Here is a 14736-nt window from a genome sequence, read left to right as displayed (position 1 = left end):
TATTATTACATTTGGCCTCTCAGGTGACAGTTTTCTTGTATTATGCCTGAAAAGCGTCAGAGTCAGTATTTCAGAAAACAAATAATAGTGACAAAAGTTATTTGTCAGGCACAAATTCAGTGTCACGAAGTTTTCTGTGTGTCACGGTGGGTTCTTCCATTGCTTGAAGCACAGGGATTCCCTCAGAAAAGTAACCAACATCTTTTGAACTTTAGACGTGAAAAACGGCGAATTCGCAAAAGAGGTTTTAAAAATCATTGATCTCCTCTCCTTTTCTCTGGGGGTGTATAAATTTCTTGCTCAAAAAGGGAGTCGCTGAAGAGCTGATCTGATGACAAAGGCATGGAGACATCCCCTCCCAAGGTGCCCACCGAGGTGAAGGGGAGCCAAAGGTGGCCACTGGACTTGCTCCCGACCTGGCGGGGCCCGGCGGGCGGCAGCCAGCCCCAGACCCACAAAGCCATGCCGCACACACCGCTGCCTTGCAGGCAATCAGCAACAGACTTTTTAAATCAGAGGACAGAGAGCTTCCCTGAATATGAAAACCAGAAGGACTTGGGGGGAGTAGAATCATGTGAATTATTCGCAGAAGTTATTAAAATCACTTTGTGGTGCGAAAAAATCCCTCGTCTGCTGTTTGAAACCTGCTTAGCTCTTCACGCCGTCTGGAGGGTCCGCGGGTGGCTCCCACCAGAGTTTTGGCAGCTTGGCTGCAGAGAAAACCACAGGGAAGGACCTGCCAGGGCGGCGTGGCCAGCACTTGCCCCGCTGCACGGTTACCCAGAGCTGCGGCGGGCAGGAGCCGCGCAGGCAGGGCAGCGCAAATTAAGACATTAAGGCATCTTGATTGGTTTTCTTCATCAAGCATGCGTGAGGAGCAACACGGAGAAAGGGTTTGTCCACCACCGGGGTGATGAGGGAGAGGGCTGAGAGCCCCGCGTGACGCCCTTCTGATGCGGCGACGCACACCAGCGATGTCATGATGCACACGCATGTGTTTGCTCCGATGATGTGATCCAGCGTGGTGATGTGACACAAAAGAAAGCATGAGAGCAAAACACGAAAGGAAACGATCTTCCTCTGGTACTCCAGAGCATCCATCCCAGATGCCTGTCACAGGCAGCACTTTCTGATAAACAACCCAACAATGAATTCGCCTTTTTTTTTTTTTTTCCCCGGGAGTGTGGGAACTCCCACGCAGAGACTCAAAATGTGACAAGTCTGGAAGAAAATTGAGGATTCTCTTCTGAAAACCAAATTGTGCAGCTGCTTTAAAAAACACATGCAAAACAAAAAAAAATCCTTTTGAACATGCAAAAAACTTTCCGTTGCAGTGGCTTCTGCCTTGCCATGAGACGTGCTCCTGCAGACTGCACACACGACAGGAACAGACCTCATTACGCGATCCAAACCCAAGGTGGTTTCTTCAGTGGATAACGTGTGATTTTCATTTCCCAGGTTCTTCTAATTTAAATTTGGGCCACAAAAAACACCGAATAATTTGCTGGCAACCTCACCTCTCACTCAGGTCAGCTCTGAATATGCATGACTAATTCAGAGAGTGTTATCTCTAACGACTTCTATTTATATAACGCTCAAAGTTCAGGTCTATTTTTAACCCTGGCTTTCCCTCCAACGACATTAACGTCTCTGTCAAGACACCTTTTCTGACGTCAAGCACGTGGAGGGAAGGGCCAGGCCAGTGAGCACCTCGCTGGAGGACAGCAGTAGCAACCATTTCACTTCACCTTCAGGAATCTTCCTTTTCCATCTCCCCCCAGTTGGTTCAGATGTCAACAATAAATGCAATGTTTTCTGAGCTGGCTTTCCTGGACCAGCTTTACCGCAAGGATATTATTTTAAATGTCATTACAACTTCTTTAACATATAACTGTTGAAACCATTAACCACTGAAAACTGCTACCCATGACCTAGTGTCAAAGTGTGTTTTGTATATGCTAAATTGCATCATGTAACGCTTTTAAGCGTGTGTTGTTTGAGTTCCTATGTTTTCAAGACAAAGGCCACAGCTTCCTTTATGCTTCTTTGATACTCACTGTGTCACCGAAGTCTAAGGAGCCCCAGTTCCAACAAAACAGTGACTCAAAATAATACATTATTTTAAAGTTCAGGTTGTGATGTGGAAGAAAAAAAGCCTACAAAGACTAATATACACTGTTTTGGTACAGGCAAGAAAATAAAAGCCTTGCAGAGCTTTCAGAAAGGCAACGCAGCGGGGGCTCAGCGCACTGGGACTAGGCTCCCCGAAGCCATCCTCATTGCTGCTGCATCACAGCACTCAAATCTAAAGCCTTCATGATCAAATCTAGCAGAGTATCAAACAGGACAGCTACAACCAGGATTTAAATAGAAAATCTGTCAGGCTGAATCTCTCATATGTGCTTCCCTGTTTAAAACAAAAATCTTATTCCTAAATTACGGGTATTTAAAGTGCGTTAACACAGTCAGCTAGTGTTGCTGTCTGCTATACATGTTCTTTTTTTTTTTTTTCTCTACTTATAAAGGTAAGAAGGTATGAATATTGCAGCCACGACTGCATCAGAAAAACACAGAAAAAACTTTTAGAATTTGTATTCTACTATTTAATTTCCAAAAATAAATTATACTCTTAAATGTGCATTATAGCTAGAGGACTGTCTTGTTCCTGACTGGGGATTTTTGACTCAGCAGGCATTATATGTTAATCATGGTATTTATGAATAAAAAGTGATGAGACAAAATATTAATCTTTGAGGCTTATCCATACCCTTTAATACATAAATCAAAAGTCAGGGTTGTTTGGTTTCATCATATCTTATGCACAATGGCATAGTCATAAAAATTATATGCTCAAGCATATGCAAGAATTATAGCTTTTCACTTTTGATTTTGTTTCTGAAGATATACATTAATAATTTGACTAATGTAGTGTAACTTCTAAGGTAAAAGTGTCAAGTGCCCCCCAATCAATTCCCCTGCAGTGGTAAATCAGAATTCGTTCTTAATTGATGCTGTGACATACATGAGATTGGTGAAGAGCCAGAAGTTAAACATGATCAGCATGGACTATCTGTATTACAAAGAAGATGAGACAAAGCAAGCTGCTCATTATGAGAAGTACAAAGGACGCCTTGGATTGGGGTCCTGCCTCCGATTTACCTTTCTCTTGCAGCTTTTGTTGGGAAGAGCAGCAATTTACTGACTCCCTCAACTTGTGAGATTTCGGCATTAATGATCGCAGCCGCTTACAGAATCACAGACATTAGAGCTAGAGGAGGTCATGAAATCATCTACCTGGATAATCTCGGTTTATAAAAACCCTGTTAAAAATAAAAGGCTTTCAAGACAGCACAGAAAGAAATATTGAAAAAACACCACCCCTCGTTCTAATCGAATCACAGAACTCCAGGGGAAATTATCATCTCCCTGTTAATTTTTCAGTGAAAAACTGAACCCTAGAGCAACTAAATAACTTGTCCAAAAGCAGCCAGAGTCAGCAGCAGTAATAAAAAGCACAATTCACTCCACAGTCCCCAGCCTGAACAAAATAACCTCAGGTAAGAACAGCCAGATGCATAACTACATATGCAAACTTTTCTACTTTCAGTCCAGTAAATTCTGGGAGGAGTTTAAGAATCCAAAAATGCTAGAGAAATCAGTAAAGATAACAGATGAATACAGGACTGTAAGCTTGGAACAGGGCAGGATTTGGCTAATTACTAACAAAGAGGCTGCCAGCATCCTGAGCTGGATGACCCAGCATCAGGCACGACGCTGATTTTATTAGCTGTCTGTCGAGTCACTTATCAGATGTGGACTACGCTTTAATCTGTTCTCCAGTCACTTAATTCACAAAAGGTGCATCTAATAAAAAGTGAACTCAGCTGCTCTCAGAAGCTTTTTCTCATCATTCCAGCAGAGCAGATGCAAACTCTGGGATATCAAATACTTATGAACCCTTGCATTCCCTCCTCTTATATATGCTGATTCTTTTTCAAGTTTCAGCAACAACAGTACAGCTAGAGATAGAAGTGGCAAATGCATTCATTTCTGATAACTCAAGGAACTTTTGATAAAACTCAGAAGAGCCTGAAATGCCTCTGCTCTCAGGAAAACGAAATCTGGCAGATGAGTATACTCAGGTCACAGTAAATACTCAGTTTCCCATGAAATTCAATCCCCATATAGTTAATTATACCCACAGAACAGCACAGACTTGTGATAGTCAGATATGCCTAATTTACCCATGAACTCCAGGGATGTTCAAGTTCCCATTCTTTGCTGACTTTTCTGAGTCACTCTGACACAGTCAAACAAGACTGAAAATCAAGACTTTAAGCAGAATTTTCACAAGATTGAAAATCAGACTTTAAGCAGAATTTCCAGGCTAAGCTACTGATAACCCTGGGACACGTTCATTTTGCTACAGTCCCATTCCTGCATCCACAGGCATGTGCGTGTATACATCTATGTGTATAGATATGTGTGTGTATGTATGTATTTTTAAGGAGAAAAAACCTCATTCAACAGGTATCACCATAACTGTCTCTTTTTATGTAGTGTGAGGTTGAATAGCATGAAAAAAAAGAAGATAGGTAAACACTGACTAGAGTTATGTATCTTTCCAGACAGTGAAATAAGAATGCAGAGGAGGCTTTATTTCTTAAATCACCTGCTTTTTATATGCCTTCTGGAAGCCTACCATTATTTCAAAAGAAAGCAAGTTCATTTCATCTCTAACTTGGTTTATACAAACACTGAGTGAAAGCATCAAGCAATAGGTGCTCAGGCTACTTACCCAGATTATACCACATATCCCTGATTTCAAAACCAATCTGCCTTCTCATATCACCGTACCTTAAAAAAGAAAACAAAACCACCATTAAAAAAAAAATAAATAGTACCAATAAGCAGAAACATCTCATTTCAAAATCTGATCAGTATTCAAAAATATTTGAAATGACAGGGTCTCCAAATGCAACCACTGCAATAACACTGCACAGCCCCCCTCACCAGCTCAGCGATGCGCCCATAAGCGCTGACCTTTCCCGAATGTCCCTTTTACAAGGGACTGAGCCGCAGAGGCTGCCTAACACGCCCAGGCTACCCCAAAAGCCTCAGCCACACAGCCATCAGCTTCTCTTCCTCACCTCATGTTACTTGCTCTCCCTCAAAAGACCCCAATTTTCAATTTCTGCAGCAATACTTACCAAAGGGAGAACACACACCAAACATTCACCTGTGCAAAACCTCTCTTTGCCATATTTTCAGACTACCTCACCATCCTTCGGGACACATGGGTGGTTACAGAGATTAATTGTGAGCGTTTTCTATTTTTCAAATGGTAATGGCCGGAGAAAGCAAATAGAGAGCTTCACGGCCTAAGGCTGTGTTTTATTTTTATACACTCCCTTTGCATAGCATTGTCCTAGAAAATAAAACAAGGAACATCTTGTACTTTGATGGGCAAAATCAGAAAGAAAAGGTTTCGATGTTCCAACGGAATTTTGTGTCCTGCCCAGGCTGGACCAAAAGCCAGTGGTCCCAGGCCAGGACAGAGGCTCCAGAGTTGGTGGCACCAATACCTCGCATCTCCCATCGGGGTTATTTTTATATTCCACTCCCTCTCCATGGCAAACGTCCTACTGCCTTCATTAATGACAGGATCAGAACCATAATGAGCTCCAAGAATGTATTTGCTACACAGAGTATTTGTATGTTAAATAACAATATGAGCAAAATGGTAATATCTGGCAACTTGTGGGATTTTTGTGGGATAATAGTGAGATACCCTGTCATTAATACAGATTAAAGAGATTCTTCTGCATCATTAAGAATCTGTTATTATCTAATGCTTAAATGCAATATTTAGCAAAAACTACAAATTACAATAATTAAATTTTAATTATTAAATATTTAACATTTTAAATGAAATATATACTTAGATGGGTGAGTGTGATATTGAATTAACTGATTAATTATATCCCTTTGGCACAGAACTGGTAGCGGTTTCACATAGCAATAAAAGTTAGTGCTTCCAGACCATACATTTATTGCATCTTGAAGAATTTATAGTCTTGATTTCTGTCTCCAATACATGATTAAACTGAAAATAACAACTTGTAAAATCATTATAAACAGAGATTTACAATTTAGCAAACTTCATTAAGTAACCACTTCAAATGACTTAACCTAGTTATGTTAGCAGTGAGAAATGTCTGTTGATTTCTTGAATTTCTTCAGCAAGATATACTGCTCAGTTTAATATTAAAATCACTTGAAGAATTTTTCTGTCTAAGGTTCCCGTCCTCACAAAGAGGGAATATCAGTCCACAAATGTATTTGACAGTAATTTCCAGTCCAATTACAGCTCAGCTGATGTTGTTTTGTTCAGGCCAGGAGTCTGTGCTGAACTAAAATGCTCACATAGGTGCACACCAACGTCGGCCAGAGAGAGCAAGGGGACACCAACAGCAGTCACGGCTTTGATCCCTCTGCTTGCTAACTGAACAGAGCGCTCGGCCTTTTGAAAAAGTATCCCTTTCACTCTTAATTACAGAAGAGAATTTGCATCATTGGTCCCATAAATTCTAAATTTAATGAAAGAAAATTTACCTAGCTCTACAAAACCATCTAGATTTCCTTTTGCAAATGTATAACTATAAAGTTATTTATGATATTTATAGCACAAGTACAAAAGCCTGCGCTCTGCTTGACATCACTTTTCCACTGAACTTCTAAATATTCCTGTTTCATCAAGGAAGTCCCACGGGTCACATGTACGTAGATTAGATCATACAGCGCTTAAAAATTCTGTTTCAATGCTCAGGCAAAGCGCAGCTTCCAAAGGAAGCTCCTCAAAACCCACGATGGAGTGGGTGAGTTTGAAGGGCAAAACTTCGCTGCCAAAAAAACCCGAAGGGATGGGACATAGAGCCCTGGCTGTTCTGGTCAAAGTCTGCAACCCACACAGTTAAAGTAAAAAGCCTTTTAAAATCACATCTTGCTGCAGCAGTGATAAACTCTTCCCGTTCTCACTGTGATCTCTCTCACCACTATGGAAAAAGGCTTCAATTTAGAAGGTGAAGTGATACAAACTGCATCTTCTTTCTCTATATCGATATATAATATATATTATACATACAAGGAGCCTGAGCTATACTTGTTCAGGGAATCTGAGCTTTGAAACTTCCCACTTTTGTGCATTAACTGTGGTGACCTGACTGACTAGGGGAACAAACTGCTTTTGCAGGCTCTCTTTGCAAATATTATGACCCAAAAAGAGAATCCATACACTGTGTTTGAAAACACGTACCTGCCTTTTTTCAGTGCTCAGTGTTTAGTTAATTAAAGATAAGGTCCACTACATTGAAACCCCAGTGAAAGTTAGGAGAAATACATACATTAAATAAAATATTCATGCTCCAGTCTTATTTCCAGTCTTTTTTCTTTTGACAGGTTTCATTTGCTGTGGGACTCTGAATAGCAAGCGGGTAGTTCAAGCTCCCTGTTCAGAGGTAGGCAATGTAATCCCTTTTAACCAGGAAAGCATACAAGACTGCGGTTATACAAACCCATTCTTCAGGGATATCACAGGGAAACTGGCTGTAGTTACAAAAATTCACTCTAAAAGGCCATTAGGGATTAAGCAATAAAGAGCGCATGTAAAATGAGATTAGAGTAAGCACAAAGCTAAAGTGATTTAAAAATTCAGTTTTATAATATGTTAATACTTCTGAAAAGTCTTGACTTTATGAACATCCTGCAGTATAAAATACTGTCTTCATCAGTAATGAATCATGTAATTTAGATCTTGATTCAAGGGTAGAAACACATGCAATACTTGATTCATGTTTTTAAAACCAACCTTTCATTATGCCATGATTGCATCTCAATTTGAATGGATTTAGCTAAGAAATTAAACTAAAATTATGTTAATAGACCTCAAGTTCTTGTCCATGATTTAGATGATGAATAGGACTTACTTGTTAAGTATTTTTGCTCTTTTAGCACTTGAAAAATTCTCCAGTTGTAAAGATTCTTGTGTGAGAAAAGCAACAGCCAGGTGGAAGTAGTTGTTCCAAAGCTGAAAGCCCCCAAAATGACAAGAATAGGTACCATTAATTCTCTGAAATGTTTTTCTGCACACCTACAAAACAACTTAGAAGTATCTAAATTATGCACATAAATATTTAAAGGAGAAAATAACAGACACCACAGATACGGTGTTTCTTGACATATTCTTAGTTTACATCTCTTCAATGTGTTTACGTTTCCATGAAACACTTCCCCTCTACAAATCCTAGTCGATTGTGTTTTGATGAGCCAAGTAAAATTAGATGTGAACACGTAAATACGGAAAAAAAAAAAAAAGGATCCTGAAAAAGTGACGTAAACCGGCACGTTTCTCATCAGCAGGACAATCAGATGCTGCGTCCCGGGCTCCACGTTTGAGGCAATAATTCTGCTAAAGCATCTTCTGCAGAAAGGGGGAGGACACCCCTGTTTGCTGTGCCTGGAGGAAAGGAGGAGTTTTCTACGCTGCTCTGGGTAAGACTTGGTGCTCTTCTAGGACAAGACCCCCAGGACACGAATGGATCGTACATACCTACTGAGCGTGAAATGACTTAACTGGGCTAACTGGTCACCTGGGGGTTACGATGACACACACATACACCAGAATTAATGTGTTTGGGGCAGAAAGTTATTACAACATTAACATCAGTCCCCAAGACACTGATGTTTTTTTTCTTACCTGTAACTCAAAGTTGGCTTGATCAAGAAATTTTTTGTTTAGCATATCTGCATACTGATTAATTGCTCGCAGGAAGACTCTGAAAGATCAAGAGAAAATTACATAATTACACACTCTTCTGTGGTACCTTTGTACATTTGGCATCCCAATTAGACAAAAATCTGACTCTGTCTGGAAAGTGAAATTTGTAGCTGTTACATGAAAAGCAGTGTGATCTCACTGCTGTTAAGTACACAGAATTATATGCAGATGTTCTGAGAATCAATCAAGTAAATTAGCATATGCAGAAACAGAAGGAATGTTTGGATAAAATCACTTGTCTTTAAAATATCATATGATAATCAATAAGTAATTTAAAAATTCAGTTTACCAGAAAACAATATATATTTTTTTAAAGTTACAGCATTGTAGTGTTGTATCCAACCCAGACCTGCAATTGGCTGTATTTTAACTTGCAGGTCAAGCAAAACATGTTTTGAAACACGAGGCAAACACTATTTTACTTATGGTACAATAACACATAAAAATGCTGTTGAAGGACAATCTTCAAAACGTTATTCACTGTTCTACTTCTAAAATGCTAATTTAGTACCCGGTGTAGTTTACTGCTTTTCGAAAAGGATGCTTCTTAAATTGCAAGAGGAGTTTGCTTGACAAGCTTTAAAAATAAAACCAAATGGTATAGTATAAGTAGGTCACTACATATTCATGGTGCTGAAAAGTAAACATATTATTCTTTGGTAGCCTAATCTCCAGTTTCAAAATAAACATTATATTCCTCCTGAAAACTTTATATTTATGCTATGAAACTGTCAGCTAATGCTCAGACAAATGAGCTTGTCTTCTAAGCAGACTGTGGTAGAGATTTATGTCTCCCGAAAGTACCTGAAAGATAAAGACTACTCATGACACGTAGTACTCTTCCCGCCCCCAATAGCAATCTTGAAAAAGAGAGTTCACTGTCGAATGCAAATAACAAAGTTAATCTTTCTACAGGCTGACAAACATCTGAATTATTTAAAACAAACCAGTAGAGGCAGTTAGACAGATCTTTTACTGAATTCACCAAGTGAAGAGATCACCTAGTGATCTCTCCTGAAAAAAAAAAAAAAAATAGTTAAATGTTTGGTAACCCAAGAGAAATGAAGCCTCCGGATAACACAAGGGCATCAGGATGCTGAGATTATTTACATATACTAAATTAAAAAAGAAAGGCAAAAATTTTGATGCCACTGGGATGTATCTGTAGTATAAAGTCAGATCACTACCCCCAGCAGTGCAATGGAGGAGAAGGAAAGTATCCAAATGTGAAAATAAAAATCAAATTTATGAAAGAAAACACGAGGAAAATTTAAAAGATGAAAGAATATATAAAATATAAACAAATATATTAAAAAATTGAAGACATACATATATGTAGGCATACATACATCCATACGTTTTACCGTACTAATCTTTATGGCTAAGGTGTCATAGGCATCCAGCATATGCAGAGATGCATTTCAGGAACAGCACTTCTGCGCATTATTCACCAGTATCTTTGTCAGTGTATGTGGTTGGAAACAACTTCATTATGAGATCTTATAAATGAGAAGAATTCAGCATACACAATAAAACACTGCAGATATATATGTATTTTAGATCTATGATTCAATTACTGAGCTGTAGCACATACTAAGATTGAAACTGAAGTTATCCATGTAATCAGACTATCAACAGTTTGATATGTAGACTTATACCTCGTTTTGTTTTGTGGTTTTAAAGTCTGGTAATACTATGAGATTCGTAAGTCTTCTGAGAAGAATTAGTAATTTAACATAGTAGGAAGGGCCATCTAATGCTCCTTGCCTTATGAAGATAAAATCGGTTTCAATAGAGGGAGGATTATGCCTACAATTTAATTATGTTGCCTTAAGACATTACTGTAATGTATTCAATCTGCTCCATCTAATTAAGGTTTGGAACAATCTCATTACTTTATATACCATTATTTTTCTTTAAATTGTAACTCTCGTTTTTCCCCTGTATCAATTCTAGTGAAAACCAATAAAGAACAAATAACGCAGAATGTACTGTACATTGCGACTGCAGGAGGACCACAGCGCAGCACATGTGTTGGTCTGTAGTTGTAATTAACCACCACCACCCTCTCATAGCCCATGTGCTACCCCTGCAGTCAGGGTGCTTTAGGAAGGTGGGTACTCCTCCCAACTTCCTACAGCAGAAGAACATCAAAAGAAGAACTGCAGAGATTTAAGTGTTGATTTTTTAATTATTCAAACTCCATTTTAACTTTGACTTAATTTGATGATACACTCAATCCTTCTGTTACTGGATAAAACACTTCCTAACATACGGCAGCAAAAAAAGCCCAGTTCTTGTCCCAGTGAAAGTCAACAGAACCATATTTTTACTACAACAGTCTATCTTCAGTTGCAAACCAAATGTAAGTCAATGAGGATTTTATGCCTGTTTTGACCAGTGCTGAAAGGATTGCTGGAAATATTGACAGTCCCTTTACTACAACACGGGGGGCAGTCAAAATAGAACTATTCCAGATCCTGGTACTGCAAAGTGAAACATGACTGGCACAGTACAGTAAGATCCATCCTGAATAATTCAGATCTAACTGAGGAAAAGGGAAGTTATGAAGTGGATTAATCAGCAACTGATTTAAGTACTACGACCTCCTGGTACAACCAAAGTCACTAGGGTGACCCTGTCACGGCTAAACTCACAGAGCTTTCTAGTATCATCTAGTACCTCCAGTGCCAAGAGGAAAGACCAAAATTATGATGATTTTTATCTGATGAAGTTAATTTTAAGAATATATATTAAAATATTGGCAATAAGAAGTAGCAAGTTGCATAGCATACTGGTACAACAAGAGTAGAAAGATTTCATCACAGTACTCCTCCTTCACCTTGGTGTAAAGCTTATTGTTACAGGGCCCAACAAGGAAAGGCTGGATTTAGATAAATGTAGTTTTCTATCAGGCTGAGATCACTGACTACCACTCCATGTACTTCTCACTGCCTCGTAATCTCTTACAGACCCACACAAGAGCAAGGAGAGGTGTCACCTGAGAAAAAAGGTAAGTATTTCTACCTGGAGAATTCAACCACCACACTGTGAACAGGCTGCAATTCGGTGAAAAAGAATCAGAAGAAATAACAACAGACACAGGGCTGCACGGCAAAAGTAAGATGGTTAGCTTGGCATTGCTTCACCATTTTGGTATGACACTCAATCGTATGGTAAATCAGACAGAAGGATTACTACCCTGAAGAGATCATTTGGATATAAAGAAAATTTTGCTTGGTGAATTCTTGGCTATAATCTGCAAAATGGTGTGTTTTCACCTGTGAAGTTTGCTGCAACTCATGAATGTGAAACCAGTTCAGGTTTATGCCCAAATAAAATTCAGAAGAGGAAGCAGAAAAATTTTATGAATCATTCCAGGTGTTAGTTTAATCCTCTTCTTCCTCCAAAGCAGGTACTGACAATTTTCAGTAACTTCACTGTCAAAGTTGAAGTAACAGAAAAAATCGAGGGAAATGTGGTTCTTCAGAATAGGCAGAATTAAACCAAATGCATCAGTTCTGTATGAAGAATAAGCTGGCTGCTGCTAACACACGCGAGGATGAAAGGTGTACTCGCACATCACTGGGCCAACAGACAAGTAATCAAAAAAAATCTCCCGTGCTCAGATGGAGAACATCAATCCGCAGTGGCATACCTTATCTTGCTATAATTAATAATGAAGATTAGCTTCCAGTTGCATGTGCATAAAAAGAAGTGTTTTTCAAGTTCAGTTTCGATTAACAAAAGAATACATTGTCCGTGTCAGGAAGACTCACAAAAGTTAAACCTTGAAAAAGAGAGAAGTTCAGAGACTGGAACCGATCACAATCACTCTGCTGCAATACTGAGAATGTCACACACACAGCAACAAAATCTAATGCTAACATACTGGAAAAGATTTGTTAGACAAAAGACTTTATCAACCCAATTAAAAGAAGGAAATTAACATTTCCTATGATGTGACTGGAATAGAAGGACTATGATTACAGAAGGAAGTAACTTCAGGATATGTGGAAGGAAGAATGACTGTTGCTAAGAGGCATTAAGGATCAACCAAATAACAAAATTAACATCCTGGACAGATGAGGTTTATGTGTGCTGAGCCCCTGGGGATGGGATGAGTGGTGCTGGGGATGGCTCCCAAACGCATCAGCAGCTTTCTGTGGTCTCCTCTGTTGTAGTTAGGTCCTTTGAGGTAGGGACTGTCCTCTTACTCTGTGCTTAGCCAGCTTCCATCACAGTGAGGTCTCACACCGTCACCTGGATTTCTTAGTATTTCATCCCTGTTCATGTATTTCCTGATAAGACACCTTTATCACTTCTCCATAAGCCAGAAGGAATAACGAATTGCACAAACACACAGCGGAAGGCTGCAAAAGTGTGTTAGATGGTGGGCAGCAAAGCAGCTGAGCATCAAAGTGCCATCGTGCTGCAAAATGCTCGGTCTGGCTTGTGTTGGGATAAGGGTCCTCCACTGAGAGACACAAAATATTTCTTCTTATCTACTTGGCAAGGCCTCGGGTGGAATATTGTTCAGCTGAAGTCACCACGCTTCAAGTGACACAAAAATATGGCAGAGAGCTCAGCTGAGGGAAGAAAGAGGACAGGAGATAGAGAACACCATGGCACAGGTTAGACATTAGGAAATACTCTGTGATGCTAAGGACGGGCCATCAAGAGCAGAAATTCTCAAAAAAACCCACTAAACCAAAAAAACCCACCAGGTTGAGCAAACACCTGTGATGTGGTTGGGTGTCATTCACCCTGTCCTGCCTGGGACAAAAGGGCAGATTAGTACTAATTTCTTCAGTAATTTCTCCCCATTTATGACTCTCAATCAGAGTCAATAAATCAATTAATATGCTGCTGATTCAAGCCAGGAACTAAGTTCAATTGCAAGTACTGAGTTCTGGGTATTTTTACTGTTATTGATTATTAATCACTTCCAATAGCTGCATAGGTGGTTAATTGGTTTGTGGATGCACGCTTAGAGATTGTTCCACCAAGTACTACAAAAAATAACAAAAAATAATAGTTCGATTCTTTAATTTTACCTTTACAGAGAGGCTCTTTTTTTCCTATAAACAACCTCAGTGAATTCACGAGGCTGTTCATACATATCAAATCTAGACTTCAACTGGCAATAATAAATGAAGAAGGGACAAAGGGATTCAATTTATAAGTGTAAAAGCAGTCACTGTGCCAAACAACTCATTTTTTTTTCTCTTTCTCAGGTACAGTCAGTTTTCTTCCTCCATTCTCTCTTATAATTAGTCAAGTGTCCTGATTTGCTTGCTCACTCATGTTTAAAAATATTCTATGCCCCATTTTCTTTCTTTCAGCTTCTCACATCATTGGAAAGTATTTGCAAAAGCTAAAGGAGCTGAGGAAAGCTGGAAGCCGCATGATGCTGCAGCGCACCTCCCATCAGGTAACGCACACACACAAATCAAACTGCCTCTGCAAGAGATTGTTCTGAAGAAATAATCTAGAGAGAGATATTCCAAAAGTAGAAACATTCTTACAGTAGATTCCATTTTGTACATTATTTTGTTAGCTCTAGCACACGGGGATTTGGACTTACACTATAAGCTCTTATGCAAAATACTCTGGAAAATATGAGACAATAGAAGCTACAAATGTACTCACCAGTATTTTTCTTTAAGTGAACATCAGAAAAGAAGAACGAAAGAATGAGCCAATGACTTCCCTAATGACAGAATAATTATCTAAACAAGAATATACAGATACGGCTTAAAATAATTTAGGTTTAGCGATAATTCAATAAAAGAGAGGGAATTTGGAGTGAGGTTATAAAAGGCACTATTATGATGTCATTTCAGTTAATTTAGATGGAAGGATAATGAATGCTTTATTACAGCTGATCAGCCTTCCTG

At 39.1% G+C, this 14736-nt stretch overlaps 1 protein-coding gene across 4 annotated transcripts in view; it reads right to left on the bottom strand.

Annotated features, from left to right (window-relative positions):
• The window catches only part of DOCK1 (dedicator of cytokinesis 1), a 312269-nt gene that overhangs the window by 77770 nt on the left and 219763 nt on the right, over positions 1-14736 (bottom strand). For all 4 annotated transcript variants that reach the window (XM_074831522.1, XM_074831523.1, XM_074831524.1 and 1 more), the window contains 3 exons: positions 8756-8834; positions 7986-8086; positions 4799-4857 (listed from right to left, as the gene is read on the bottom strand). In XM_074831522.1, the coding sequence (XP_074687623.1) occupies positions 4799-4857; positions 7986-8086; positions 8756-8834 (239 nt within the window). The remainder of the gene's footprint in view (positions 1-4798; positions 4858-7985; positions 8087-8755; positions 8835-14736) is intronic.

Source organism: Strix aluco, chromosome 7, assembly GCF_031877795.1.
Source record: "Strix aluco isolate bStrAlu1 chromosome 7, bStrAlu1.hap1, whole genome shotgun sequence".
Classification (NCBI taxonomy): Eukaryota; Metazoa; Chordata; class Aves; order Strigiformes; family Strigidae; genus Strix; species Strix aluco.
The sequence above is the reverse complement of the archived record's forward strand: the minus strand, read 5'-3'. Positions and strand labels throughout refer to the sequence as shown.